General features: G+C 37.2%; 2 protein-coding genes across 2 annotated transcripts; both read left to right on the top strand.

Moving 5' to 3' along the window:
• The first annotated feature begins 530 nt into the window (after positions 1–530).
• LOC129760908 (uncharacterized) lies at positions 531–1,274 on the top strand. The gene has a single exon (XM_055758591.1). The coding sequence runs from the start codon at positions 531–533 to the stop codon at positions 1,272–1,274; it is 744 nt and encodes a 247-aa protein (XP_055614566.1).
• Positions 1,275–1,491: 217 nt separating this feature from the next.
• LOC129760899 (uncharacterized) lies at positions 1,492–2,058 on the top strand. The gene has a single exon (XM_055758585.1). The coding sequence runs from the start codon at positions 1,492–1,494 to the stop codon at positions 2,056–2,058; it is 567 nt and encodes a 188-aa protein (XP_055614560.1).
• The last annotated feature ends 13,422 nt before the right edge of the window (positions 2,059–15,480 follow it).

The raw sequence follows: 15,480 nt of genomic DNA, 5'->3' as shown, positions 1-15,480 counted from the left end.
GCCCTGGCTGACGATTTGCCCATTCAAATTCAACCGGATATGTGAGTAAACGAAACTCGACGACATCACCAATCCAAAGCAGCAGGTCTGGTTGTTTGTTGTAAAAATCAAGATTGCGATTTAAAAGGTGGCTCCAGAGAGCGAGAGATACATTTACACAGTTCAATAACAATTGAAATTCCAAAAAGATCTTGGCATAGAAAAGTGATTTTGTCACATCAAGCTGTTCTCGAAAATATGAATATATGAAATATGAAAATTGAAGAAAATATTGTTATTTTACTCACTAAAAGCCGCAATAACTGTAAACGTCTCGACCTCTCCTCTTCGAACCAAGTATTTCTTGCCACTGCTGTTGTCAAAGTCCTCGGTCCAAAGGGTACTCCGTTCTTCGCTTGAGTTCCGCTCGATAGCCGTATCTCATGACTGAAAGGTTTCGTCGTCTTCTGAAAATCGGGCTTATCAGCGGATTATCTGGCGTGAATTTTCTTCGGAACCACTTCGTACGTACGAGCTCACGACGGTAACCTATGGCATGGTATCTAGCAACACGATGTCTGCAGCAAATAGCCGACGATGAAGCCCAGAAGTTTCCGAAAGCAGTTCCCGTAGTCAAACAAGGTTTCTACGTTGACGACGTGATGCGTGGCTTCGATACAGTGGAGGAAGCAGCTACAACTATACGAGACATGTCTCTGATGCTGAATTCCGGTGGTTTTGCTCTCTGTAAATACGCATCCAATGTTCCAGAAGTAGTTGAGCAGTTTCCAGCAGAGCTTCGAGAACAGGCCTCCGCTTTGGAACTTGATCGTTCGTCTCCAATCAAAGCACTCGGCTTATTTTGGAAGCTTACCTCCGATGAGCTTCTGTTCAAAGTTCCTGAATGGCCAGACGTCCCTTCGACCAAGCGAAATATCCTGTCGCATATCTGCAGCTTGTTCGATCCGCTTGGGTTAGTTGGTCCGGTGATTGTTCGTGCGAAAATGCTGATCCAGCTCCTTTGGGAAATGCAGTTAGGCTTGGAAGATCCGGTTCCCACAAGTATTTCCGACCAGTGGATGGAGATATCATCGCAGCTCCCAATTTTGTCGCAGCTTTCGATTCCTCGCTTCGTGTTGACGGAAAAGTTAGCCACTTTAAGGCTTCATGGGTTTGCTGATGCTTCGCTGCATGCATACAGTGCCTGCATCTACTTTCGTTCGATATCCGCATCGGGTGCAGTCACTTTCCGCCTGATGACAGCAAAATCCAGGGTTGCCCCAACTGAGAACTGACCTACCCTCGCACGTCTGGAGTTGTGTGCTAGTCTTCGTTTGGCCAATCTACAGAATCAACTGCTGGAGTGCCTTCAACTCCAATGTCCCCGGTTTCTGTGGTCAGATTCTACAATCACACTGCACTGGATTTCGCGCGATCCATCGAATTTTTATTCCTTCGTCGCCAATCGGGTTTCGCAGATTCAGCAGTTAACTGAGACCGCTACGTGGCTGCATGTACCTACTGAAGACAATCCGGCTGACCACATTTCACGCGGTTCTGCTCCCGAAGACGACGTCCATCAGAAATCTACTGAACCAGCTGGAAGAACTTCGTGTTCTCTTTCTGTCGCAACGGCATCAGTCCGAGATTTCCAGAGCAACAGCCCGAATGGGAATCGCTTTCCATTTCATCCCACCACGCTCACCCACCTTTGGAGGGTTGTGGGAAGCTTGCGTCAAGTCCGTGAAACATCATCTACATCGCGTGACTCTTGATGTCCTTCAGACGCAAGAGGAAATGACCACTACGGTCGCACAAATCGAAGCGTGCCTCAACTCCCGGCCGCTTACTCCCCGTTCCAACGATCCCACAGACCTCGAGGCCCTAACTCCAGGCCATTTCCTCGGTGGTCCAATCCTTGCTCTTCCCGAACCAAACCTTACCTCACTACCCTCCAATCACCTGTCCCGCTGGCAAGACCAACAGCGTGTTCTCCAAACGCTTTGGGATCGCTGGTACGTCGAATACTTGCCCACTCTACAGCGTCTTCAAAAATGGCCCGGTAACACCCGAATCTAGCCGTCGGTGACATGGTTCTGGTCGAAGACAACAACTTGGCTCCTACGAAATGGCCCATCGCTCGAGTCCTGAAGACGATGCGTGTGGCGCCGTTGCTCAATCCGCAAAATGTGCCCGCTCCCACATTGCGAAGCCTCCGAATCCTCCATAGTCACGGAATTCGAGCGTCAGCCTTCCGCTCCAAGCTGCACTTCCCAACCATCTCCCACAATTGATCTCCAGGCAACATCCACACTTCCGGCCGCTGCTCAACTTTTGGCTCCGAACATCGAGGTTGGTTCAGACGTCAACAACGACGAGTAGTCATCCTGGTCTACATCGCAGTACGCATCGTGAACATCGAAATCAACAGCCGTTCCTTCCAATCGAGGTGCTGTTGAAATGGACATTTCAAGGGGGATGGCATGTTCCGGCGCAGTCACAACGAACAGCGGTCCACCACAATAAAATACGAAGACATCAATGAATTACAAACAAAATACGACAAAATACTATAAAATACGAATGTTAAGTGAAATAGTTATAAGGGAAGAAATAACTTATAAATAGTACACATAAAACTTGAATTTCACCGAACACAATTTCACACAACATACAACACAAAACATTGAATTGACAACACTGCACACTCACACCATATAGTTCTAAGAGTGAGAAAATCTTGACGAAAAAGTGAATCGTGGATTCAAACAATATTTATGCTTCAATAAAGATCACTTTTCAAACCTATTCGCGCACAACGGACGTGTTTTTTACTACCCGAAAGTTCGTTCGTTCTTGGTCTTGTTTCGCTCCGCCATCGCTGGTCAAGTTGATGACCCATTGTTGCTTCCTGCTCATCCGTTTTTCTCAGCCGTTTGGGACCCAATTCGTGGGACACTAAGAACGGAGTCCTGCGTCCGTACAAGTACATTTTACGCATTTGCAATCTTTGAACCGCAAAAACTTTTTTTTTTAAATCCAATTTTGTTTGCAGTCTTCGGGTGCCAAGAACATAATGATTTCAAAAAAAAAAAAAAAACGACTTTAAAATAAAGTCATACTCATTGAAAACATTTTTTTTAATTTAACAGGTTTGACTTAAAAATTTGGTAAATTTATTCAAAATATGAAGACAAAAAGATAAGTTTTTAATCATTTATAAAGGATTTTTTTTTTCAAGAAATTCATCTCACCATTCTAGAATGTTAAAAAAAAATTGAGAATTGATAACAGTGCAGCATAATGGTGCCCTATTTATTGTTTAAATTTTTTGGTTGCTTAAATTGGTTCAATCGGCCATACTGAGATTTTGAATAAAATTTAAATTCCGATTTCCAATTTTCCAATTTTCTATCTTAAATTTAAAAAAATCAAATTGAAACTTTTCCAAATGAAGTTTTCTACTATTGTTTCAGGTGTTCTTTTGTTAAAAATTTTGCTTATTGAAGTAAATACCCTAAATTCAGCAAATCATTTGTCCAATGGATAATTGGTTGATTGATAAAAAACTGAGTTTGAGATTCAATTTCTTGACATTTCCAAGTCTTGTGTTGTTTATTAAGGTTTATGGTTTTCTAAACCTAGAGACCTTTGTTGAAACTTTTCAATTCGTCTGATTTTTTGTTCCAATGATTTCCGTAAACTGGGGGATCATTGATCAATTTTTTTATTTCATTTTTGAATATTTAGGAAGGGGTTTGCTTTTTTGTAACACTGAAAAAATTTAAAACACTAACTGAGGTAAGGAGTATAAAGCATGATCATTGATAACAGAATATTCAAACGACATTAGTGACTATAACTAAATGTTTGTCACAAATCCAGATTTCTTGTTTCGGGGTAACTTTGATCATTATGCGATTTTAACGTATCTAAGCACCTTTAAAATTATTGTTTTGATGCCACTTACCACAGAAGGCTTAAAATTTCAATAACCATAATTTTTTGTTTGGACTCAATTGAGTTTTTCAACGTTTTCTTTCAAAAACAAATATACTCAAAAGGTGGACAATGTTGCTGTATAAATTTAGGTGCAAAAATTATAAAAAAAATCTCAAGATTTTAATGGTTTGATGACTGATTTTTACCTATGACTTTTTATCCAACAGTGCACGAATACAAACAAAAATTTTAAACAAATAATGTTTGTTACTATATAATTCTTCATTTTTGAGTACTTTTTCAAATCATAACTTTATAAAATTGGTTCTACACCTTAAAACGACAGCTAAATTCGCTTTCATCGATGGTTAAAATCTTTGAATTTGTTTAAGAGTGTGGTAGGATAAACTTAGTTGATTTTGGCATAAAATAAACTTTTTTTGGGGAGTCTACAATTCCTTAAAAAAGACTTATTCCATACTCAAATCAAGCAAGCCCAATCTTCCAAACTATTTTGCAAAATCAAAGATTTTAACCTTTGTTAAAAATAAATAAAATTTTCAAAAAAAGTAAGAGATAAAAATCATCAGATTTTCGGTTCAAATTTTCTTAAATCAACCTGAACCAAATTAACGATTATAGTATAAATTTTTTCTTTAAAAAACTGCAATATTAACAAATTGTGAACCAAATATCCTTTATTAAAAAGCAGAACTCAAACGTTATGAATCTAATAATGAAACCTCATTCTACAAAATTTAACACATCACTTTCCATTACTCAAATATATGTATTAAATTAGCAGAATTTTGGTTATTGGTTTCTGAAACATAAAATGCCAAATTTTGGTGTCCCTAACGTGTTAATAATCTTAAACAATACACGGGGAAAATATAGAATTTTTGGCAGATTTGTTAATTGAAGATGTTTCTTCAACAGCAAATATTTTTCATCAAAAATTAATTCCATAACAAAAATCCGGTGGATGATTTTTTTTTAAATGAAATTTGGTGTTTTTTTTGGATAAAACAAAAAACTCAAATTCTACCTTTTTATTTGTGATTTTCAACTAAACTCTGTTAAAAACTATTTTTGATTAAAAATTGTTTTTTTGGGGGTAAATTTTTCGGCTATCAATAAACTTAAATAGGAAAGACGACTATTTATTCAAGATCCAAAATCTTAAATAAATAGTCGTCTTTGCTATTTAAGTTGACTGATAGCCGAAAAATTTACCCTCAAAAAACTTATTTAACAGCCGAAAATCGATACCGAAGTTTAAAAATTGGAAATCTGGACATTGAACTGACAAGCCATCATAACACATTAAGGACCGCGAAGAAATCTATGACGAGAAACACCGAAATTCGTTATTCTATATCTCAGAAACCACTGGACCAAATCTTACAAATATAGCATTATTAAGTTACAGAAAATGTTGTGTTCAATTTTGTCCAATAAAATTAAACACTTAAATTCAGTCCATTCGAGTTATGCTTCGAAGTGTAGCACACTATTGGCAATCGAAAAAAACGAGATATCTCATATTTGGTCTGCAATGTGTTAAGTTCATGATCTTTTGAATTCCTCAACAATTGATGTTGATTGTAAGATTTATCTACAAGCTAAATTACCTATTTCTGACCTTTGAAGCTGCATTCTGAATCTGAATCCTGAACCTGAATTCAAAAATTGCGCTTTGAATCTGTATCTGATTTATCACACAATTTCTGAAACGTTAAAAAAATACGATTTCCAAATCTTAATACTGATCGGAATTTGATGAGCCATGTTTTAGAGCCCTCATTCGTGAATCTGTTGTTTAAATTCTAAATTCAATATTTAAATTATTAATTTTTAATCTGTATTGTAAATCAGAATTGAAATATGAATGTAAAAGATCTAAATCTGACTTTTCAATTTTGAATTGTCATTCCTGAATTTGGGGTGAGGATAAAGTTTAAAAACTTCGAATTTGGAGATTAAACAAAATTTGTCTATTTTCATATTCGGAAAACAATTATCAAAATATTGAAAATGCATTTAATCTCGAAAAACATTATTCAAATTTAATATGAAATGCAAAACCAAATTTTAACAAGGATTTCAAAGCAGCTTTCCATTTCTGATTTCTTATGATTATTCAAACTGAAAATCAAGAATCCTGAACTGGATACAGAATCCAAAAAACGAAAATTGGAATACAATTTTGGTTATGGGTATTCTGTAATCAGAACATACGAAGTGGGTTTTTTTGGTCTTTATTTAAGAGGTTTTCAGCCACAAGCTGAATTCTTAATTCTTCTTAGCTTTATTCATAATTTAATATTTAGGCCTAAATTTCGATGAACAAGTGAGTAAATTTTGAAAAAGTGTAGCAGAATTATGGACTTGGGTTGGGTTTTTGAGGTTTTGGCATAAGTTTTAGTCTAGATTGTTACTATTGATTAACCTTACTCTGTTATCATAATTTGGTTCTGAATTTAAAATTTTGAGTGTAGAGTAGAATACCTCGCTTGCTGTTTTGGGTCCTCATGGGGGGGGTTTAACCCCGTTCCTACGGCCATGGTACTGACTATGTGTTTAGAACATCTTATCTATATTCTGATTGTATGTTTTCTAATCAGTTTATTTTTTAAATGATTTACTAAAAAATTTCTGTTTCCAATATTCGATGTGAAATTTTGAAAACACATCATTTTTTAAATTTCAACACATTACTTTAAAGCAATTATTTTGTGTTTATAATTATGTAATTTCTTCTTTGGCTCTGATTGTAACTTTGTTTCTGAAGATTGTACTAAATTGTATTTATAATTTGTTTCTCTGCAGTTTAATTTGAAACACTAAATTTGTGGTTCTGAATAAAATCTGATATTATGGTTCGAATTGTACTCTTAAACTCTTATATCAGTATCTCCATAGAATTTGAATTAACTTCTTTTGAATTTTTTTAAATTTTCGATTCTTAGTCTGAAATTATAATGAAATATTGATCCTGCTGTCCATGAAGCACATACCTAGCTATCAACGATGAAATAAAAACACTCCAATAGGTATCATCTACCTTTGATTTTTCTAAATTTGAAAATTTATGTTGCTGATAAAAAGAGATATTTAAAAAATAACGAATTGTAATTAATAAAAAACAGCTCATATGAAAGTTTTCATTTGCGATAAGCTGGCATATTAAAAAAACATTCGTAGGGGCCTTCTGAGAAAAAATTGCCCCAAACCTATCGATGGGTAAATCTGGCCCTGGACAGTAAGGGAATAATTTTCGTACCTAAGAAATTATATGAACCACCCTTATAAAAATGTTCAGTCAAAATGACCGCCTTTAGTTGTTGTATCAAACCTAAGGGGTAGATGCTTATAATTGTTTCCCGCTGAATTTCATTTCTGGACTACAGTGCAGCGCTATCTCGTCGTGGCGCAGGAAAACTCTTGATTCTTGACAGTTCAATTGTCATTTAGAGCTGTTTCCCTGTAATTCAGAAAATCATGATCCCGAGCGGATTTTATGATTTCGTAATGAACAGCAACGAGCATTATACTTATTACGGGTTGGTACTATTACAGGTATGTGAGCCGGCCCCGAGTGTATCCAAAAAAAAAATTGGTTAGGGTAAATTTTTCTTCAGATTCTTAAAAACGATAAGCCAATTAAAATTATTTAAATTTTTCACTCCACAATAAACATGCACTATAATTTCCAGTCTATCCTTATGGTTAATGAATAAAAAGTGTAAGATGAAGTACATTCGAAATAAAGGAGCGGATTTAAACTCACAAGCATAGGAAAAAACGGGACAATATTGCACATAATTTTTCCGCACCGCTCCCTAAAAAGTGCAATCAACGTGCTCAGCCAACTAAACGTTCATCGGGCGTCAAGACAGAAGAATGGGAACATAAATCAACTAGTCCGGAGGCTCTGCTGATGCTTATGCCACTTATGCTGCTACTACTTACGGCTTCTGGCAATCCCAACTAGCTCCAGCTCACCTTTTTGGTTGAGCCGTTCTCAGTAGTTTTCCCTAGAAGAATGATCCCGTGGGATTGGTGCCTTGAAGTAATAGAAGGAACAACTAGTGGAGAACAGAAAAAAAAAATAAAGCAAAACAAGAAACGCAAAACGGCGTCGCTGCTCTTCATCCTTCTTCGCGGGAGCCAAAGTAGTTGAAAAAGTGTTTATTTATCCCACGTACTTAGCCGAGAAGTTATTGTGTTTACCCGCGAGGTGCTATTGCGAAATGTATTAAGGGCAAAAGCGTGGGGGGATGGGATGTTCCACCAACTATAGTGCTGCTGCCTGTGGGTGGAATCACTTGGGTGCAAAGGTACAAGCTAAGAAGAAAGTTTAGTGCGGGTGGTTCGACTCGATGGGATGCTGCTGTTGCTGGTGAAACGGGAACAAAGCTACGATGTCATAGGTTTTACGCCTTTCTGCACTCTGTCAACTTGCTTTCTATCTTTCTTTCGTTCCAGCTAGGCGGGATCCTGCAAAAAGTCTTTCGATTGAAGCTAGCGCAGGAAACGGGCTGCCTTTCAAGGATACCCTGCAGCGGCGTGTTCGAAAAGTGCCGCAAGGATCCTCCCATCCCGATATGGCTGAGAACGTTAAACAGAATAATAATAAAGGGTGGGTGAAAAAACTATAACCCAGTAGACAAATACTACACTTAACTCAACGTCAACGCAATAAAATTGCTGCTAAGAAGCGGCTCTCTGTTGTCTCTTCATTGTTGCCGCTGACTTCCAGGGATAAAGTTGTTCAGACCGAAGAAAGGTATCATTTTCCAAACTCGAGGAGAACCCAAGAGCAAGAAGCTGAGTCTGCTTAGTCCTAAGATAGGTATAGTGCGATTACGGAAAGTGTATAATAGTTGACGGAGCTTAGTTGTGTGTAAACTAATAATGTTCATCAAGATTAGTCCGGCTACAATGCCAACTACTCTCGTTTCGATTTGACGCTAATCGGCCCAGAGCTGAATGCTGCTTAAAAGTTAAAAGAATTTAACGGAATGTTTTGAAGGTTAAGCCTTTTTTCACACACATACATACTGCTGTCTCTTCATTGACGGTTCAATTTGACGTATTTAAAATTTTATTTGGAAAATTTAAAAATCTTTCTTTTACCTGGAGTTCCTCTCCAGCCTCGAGCGAGACCGGTCACTTTTTGTGTTCGGTCCTCGTCCTTTTGTTTTTTGAACTAAAAAGTGAGAAGTTGTAGCGGTGCGATGAGCCTATCGCTGGGTGAATCCCCTGATAGGACAATACTTACATGGATGGATCCACAAAACCTGCACGGAAGACTACTACTTGACCCTGAAGAAACAGATAGACATAAACTTCCACAGAACCCGTTTTTAATTGGACGATCCGTGGAACAGAAAGCTGGAGGAGAAATTTATGGCGCGTTTTTCCAAAAGAAGAATGATTGGTACGTACATACTGCAGTGTAGGAGTAAAGATCAAGTTAGAGAACTGGCAAAACTAACTTGTCTGACCGATGGTTCTCCTATAGTTGTCGGACGTCACCCCAGTTTAAACCAACGCTAATGCGCGTTACATGTCACGAAGCTGAAGGAATGAAAGAAAATGAGCTCCTAGCTGAATTGTCGCTCCAAAAGGTGATAGACGTTCGTAGAATCACCAAAAAAACGCCCGCTGGAATTGTTGGTACATCTACGCTTAACTAACTACACAGCAAAAAAAGTAGTGTGATATTTCATCAAATACCTGCACATAACTTGAGCCGCAAAAGGTACCTTATTTTACACTGTCTTGATTTACCCGGCTATTTGGAGACAAAGAATATGTTCCGTACCGCTGATCCATATGGGCAAAATTCCTTAAAAATGAAAAATAATGAAATTATTTTCAGGCTGTGGGTTTGCTCATATTTTTGATTAATTTTGGTAGTACTTACAAGCCAAACAAATACAGCTGAGGTCCGTAATCCGTTTTTTAGTTTTTGAAATGAAATCAAATTTGAACGTCAACAAAGGAAAATATTGACTACTTGATGCGATATCACATATAAGGTTGTGATATTACACTTCACGACGTATTCGAGTTGTGTACAACACTTAGATGTATTATTGCAACAGAAATCCGTAATCCCCAGAAATTACATCGTCCATCGTTACATTTTTTTGCTGTGTATCAGCAGTACAGTTATACCAGAGTTCATCCACTTTGGATTTCTCAGAGTGCGAACTCGTTTGTACTACCCGTTGCCCCTACTGTGTAGGAATTGTGTAAAGTATTGGCATCCTCACACATCCTCCGCATGATGTTGTCGACAGTCGTATCTGGTCCGCAGGCGGTAAGCATGTTAGTGCGTACCCCTTCGAACCTACTAAGTTCTCTGGTGTCTCAACTCTCAACTGTGTCACCGCAGGTTGGACAGAATGGTGAGGCCACGTGTCCAAACTGATGGTGGTACTGCATGAAGCATCCGTGACCAGTCAAGAACTGTGTCATGCAGAAATCCATCTCTCCATGTTTCCGATCTATCCGAAATACGACGCTAGGGATCAAGCGATGCGCCCACCGGACGCGTTCCGAGCTATCCCACTGGTGCTGCCTGTTGGAAATCGAGGCCTGGCATGTTTCCGTACAACGGGCATGTGACTGTGCTCATTGCAGAATATATCTCCCTCTAGCACGACCGTGATGGGTATGACCCCCGCCACAACTTCAGCAGTTACAGAGGACACCGTTCGCTATGCGCTGATTACTCGCAGGTTCATCAGCCGCTGCACGCTGATGACACGTCGAGTGGCATCCACCGTGCTGCGGCCGTTCCGAAACCAAATTGTTTGTCGAATAGGCCGTTCACACCTCCGGTATACAGCTCTGGACCAGCTTGTCTAGCACCTTTCCAGCAGTATACAGGAGACATATCGGGAGATAAGCTGATGGGTCACCTGGTGGCTTACCCGGTTTTGGCAGGAGCACCAATCGCTGCCGCTTCCACACGTCTGGAAAGATCCTCCCATCTACATATTGTTGTAGTGATGACCGGAACATTTCAGGATGTTCCATGAGCGCAGTCTTCACTGATCGATCTTACAGTATGACTAGTAAAAGTGAAACAATTTTTAGAAGTCTGTTTTGGGTTGTTTTTGACTATTTCTTAGGGTTTATTGGCTGCAATCTTCACCTGTCAATTGACGTCAACAAAGCAGCAATAGAGTATACCTATATATACGCTATGACGACAAGATGTACACAAAGCATAAATTAATCAGTGTATTTCTCACCCAAAAATCTCTCAAGCAAATTTCGATGGCTGTAGCATGCTATCTAACGACTGTTAACAGCGTGAAGGGGAATCCAGAGATATCAATCCAGATGCTGACTAAGGAAGCGAATATCTCGAATTCTTCCATGCGACGATTGGTCAAAGATGACTTAAAAGCATCATCAAAGGCAAGAGCAAAGCGCCATTTGATAACAGAACAAATTAAATTGCTGTTTAAGTTTAAAAAATGGCTGCTCATCATCGTGTTCTCAGACAAGTAAAATTATTCGATTGATCCGGTGTCCAATTCGCGTACGGATCATTTTTCATATTTCATCTAAAGGCTAAGGCCCAAGGAAAAATTTTAGCTTGAATATGGTCAGCAAAATTTAGTTAGAACTAGGGTAAATGATCTTGAGCGGAACTAGTCAAAATCTGATCTTGAGCGGAACCATTTTTTGTTCTTAAGATCTAGGCAATGATTGTTTATTAATCTTATCAAAATGTTGAAAAAACACTATTTCAAGATCTTTTCCAACAAGCTTTAACATTTTTACTAAAATTTATAAACTTAAATAATGTTATTGGAAGATTTAAAAACATACGCACTTCTGCTGCAATTTTCATCAATCTACGCTGACTTTGAACGTCAATTTATGTCACCCTTGACCGTTATAAACTGATTCTTAATGAATACAATGGTAGAAAAACTCATAAAAAAGCATTATTCGGGTTTTTGTAACAAGTTTCCCATCAAAATATCAAGTAATCGCGAATTTTTTAAAAGTAAAATATGATCTTGAGTGGAACCATCTTTGATCTTGAGCGGAACTAATAGCTTCCGAAATAAACCACTAGGTGCGCTGCCTTATGCCTAATATCTCACACGCGGTTTTTACCCCTGCATGTATGCAGCACCTTTGTATATTTCTTATTATTTTAGGGAAAGAAAAGATGTAAAGTTAAGTTCGAATAGAACAAAAATTAATTAATTGATGTCACAGCGTACCAAACTAGGCACACAAAAAATTTAATTTTTTGGGATACAAAAAACGTGTTCTTGATTCTTTTTTTCAGAGGGACGGGAGGAGGAAGGCTTTCATAAATATTTTTTGGCATAATTCGAGTACTAATGCAGCCAATAAAGTTAAGTCATTATTTCAGAATAAGAATCACTCTTCATTGCCATTACTATTCGTACTTTAAGAAGTAGCTTTCTTTTTAAAGAGGTTGTTTCCAATGTTCAAAATCCAATTGAAAACGATATACTATCTAATAAACAAAAAATCCAATTTGTTTTTACACACATTCCTTCAGTTTTACAAAGTGTAGCAAAGCACACCGGGTTAGCAATTCTATGATACTCCACGATTCAATTGGTGGCCTGATATTGAAAACCTATCCGATTCCCTTGTGTTTAACTTTACACTTGAGCTCATACTGGAAATAGGATTGAGAAATAATTGTTTTATCAATTGAGCTAAATAATTTATGATTCCATAAATTTTTAATATAAACAAATATTAACGTAATTCATAAGAAACTGGAATTTATTATAAAATTTATTCTATCAATTTTACAGAATTTTACAGAGTTTTGAGGAAACTTTTATCACAGCATCTGTGTCACAGAACTCGATATTTTCAAATATTTACAGATTTCACAGAATTTTTGAATTTCGAATGGATTTTCATTTTTTGTGTTTATAAAAAATTTAAGTTTCTTATTTTGAATTAGAAAAGTATGAAAAGATTTTCAACCTAAACTGATTTTTCCCAACTAAAATTTAAAAGAAAAAGTATGAAAAGATTTTCAACGTAAACTGATTTTTCCCAACTAAAATATGAAAATGACCCAATTTATCATGAGTTTCCAATAAAGTAAAGGAATTAAGGGAATAAGAAATAAAAAAAAAATTCTCAAAACATTGATGTTGAGCAATGTACAGTTTTTTTTGCAAAATCTGTAATTTAAGGCATCTTTTTTTGTATTACTGACTTTGTCGAACGACAAAAGTCGTTCGGGGCAATATGACCCTAAACACGCACATTCAAAAAAATCAATCAAATATACTTACGAATTGAACTTTTGAGATAAAAATAAAATAAAATTTGAGTTTAGAGAATCGATTCCTTCAAAATAGGATACAGTGAATCAAACTGAAAATTGGACTTTTTTTACAGCAAGAAATAAATTTGAACGGATATTTCGAGAACAACTTTGGAACGCTAAGTTTCTGTTTTTTACGGTAAAACATTAATTTTTGAACTTTAAAATCTTCAAAGATGAAATTTAATTGAAGTTTTCACAGTTACACAAGTATTAGGAATAAGAGCTATCAAAGATGTTGACAGAAGAAAATGGTTCCGCTCAAGATCATATTTTAGTTCCGCTCAAGATCAGCGTGGTTCCGCTCAAGATCAGAATTCTTACTTCAGTAAAACAGCTCTAGAGTTATAAGGATTTACTCTAAAATATTTTAAAAATCATCATTAGAAAGCAGAAACCCAGATCTATTTGCTGAACTGAAAAAAATTTTGTTCGGATCTAACCCAAAGCCAAACCGCTTGATCAACTGTTCTGAGTTGCGTCAAATTGAGCCAATTAGTTCCGCTCAAGATCATTTACCCTATAGCATTTATCTTCAAAAATAGCTAAAGCGCATTTTAAAACATCACCAGAACTCTAATAAAGCTAAAATCTGGAAATATTGCCTATCCTTGAAACGTCAACTTCGATAAAAACATTATGCTTTAAAAATTTGGACACCATAGCTTTTATAAAGCTATTATTGAAAAAATTTGCAATTTTTTTTTTCGATTTTCTGAGTTTTCGCTTTTTTTTTATTTTTTCCAGCAACCATGAAGGTTGATGAATGATGATTGCATTATTGAGATATGATCTGGTAAAATTAAAAGACAAAACACCAATATTTTTACCATATTATGAGCATTTTTTCTACTGCCTGTCAAGATTTTAGGTATAATGTGTATGAAATAGTATCTAACAATAAATGCGCCTCGTCAATCCGGTTATCAATCATGATGGAATTGATGGAAAATAGGCCTGAAAAAATATTTTGAAATACTTGCATTGTGATTCCATCAATTTTGCAACCAACATAACGTTAGTCAATTCAGTGCTTAATAGCTTTTTCATGGTCAGACTAATGGCAAATTAGTTTGATAATGGTTTAATGAGAGCCATGTAAAATGCTAAAATTTGATGTTTCTCTAACCAATTACACGCTTAGGATGAGTTCCTTATTCCGGAGATCTTAATCATTAGTACAGTAAATGAGGACAGCATTTTTTTAAATGAAAAGGGATTGGTTGTGAATGACCCGTGGAATGAACCATGAGTTGAAGTCGAATTTCGCTATCTGACGCCATTTTGGGGGACATTTCGGCAGATGAAGAGACGTCGACTGATCTCTATGGTATCTGATTTACTACTAGCTATTACCCAGTAAGCGCGTCCTCTCAGAAATCGACAGAGCATGCAAAAAATTGAGAGTTGAGTCACCGAACTTAGAATAAAACGGTTAACTTCGGCGACACTCCAAGAACGCAAATATTTTCATTCGGTTTGTCCTGCCGAGATACCTAGCGGCAACAAATACGAATGCGTACATGCGAAATCAGTTTGAATCGTACACTCGTACGGTGTGTTCGCATTTTGTCCCCGTGTCCCGTGTGTGCTTTCAATCGTAGCTGTCGACTTCTCAGGCAGGCGAACACGCGTCTCGGAGGGAAACATACAAACACGATTCGGATTGTGTTCGTATGTTTCTCTGGAGGGCGTGTCTTAGCTTAATTCGTGGCACTCACCCAAGGCACGCGTATGGTGTGCAGCGTTGCCACATTTGAATCTGTATTTTTGAGCCAAAAAATCTTTTTAATCTGCATAAAATCTCAAAAATCTGTATCAAAAATTTTCATTCCAGATACTTACGCTGAACAACGGTGACCTTTTTATAATGCGTAGCGCACTCATTTGGACTAAGCTGCTCATTACTGCAGGCGACTATTTGTGCGACATGTCAAACCAGTGTTTATCCTGACATTTTGTATACGCGAACCGTTTTTGGTTTAACCACAGAGAACAGACGTACAAGATAGTCCACGAAACTTGTGTAAAATTTCCTACGACCATTTGGAACCAATCTTTGTTTTTTGGCTGGGCCACCAGATGTCTCTAAACACGCCAAAGAGAACTGTCAAAACAAAACTGAGAAAAATATTCAAAATTTTGGTCAGTTTTGAACAGGTCGTATGAATTGTTTGGCATGTTTCAAGAAAATG

The sequence above is a fragment of the Uranotaenia lowii genome, chromosome 1 (assembly GCF_029784155.1).
Source record: "Uranotaenia lowii strain MFRU-FL chromosome 1, ASM2978415v1, whole genome shotgun sequence".
NCBI classification, from domain to species: domain Eukaryota; kingdom Metazoa; phylum Arthropoda; class Insecta; order Diptera; family Culicidae; genus Uranotaenia; species Uranotaenia lowii.
This window is presented reverse-complemented; position numbering and strand designations above follow the sequence as displayed.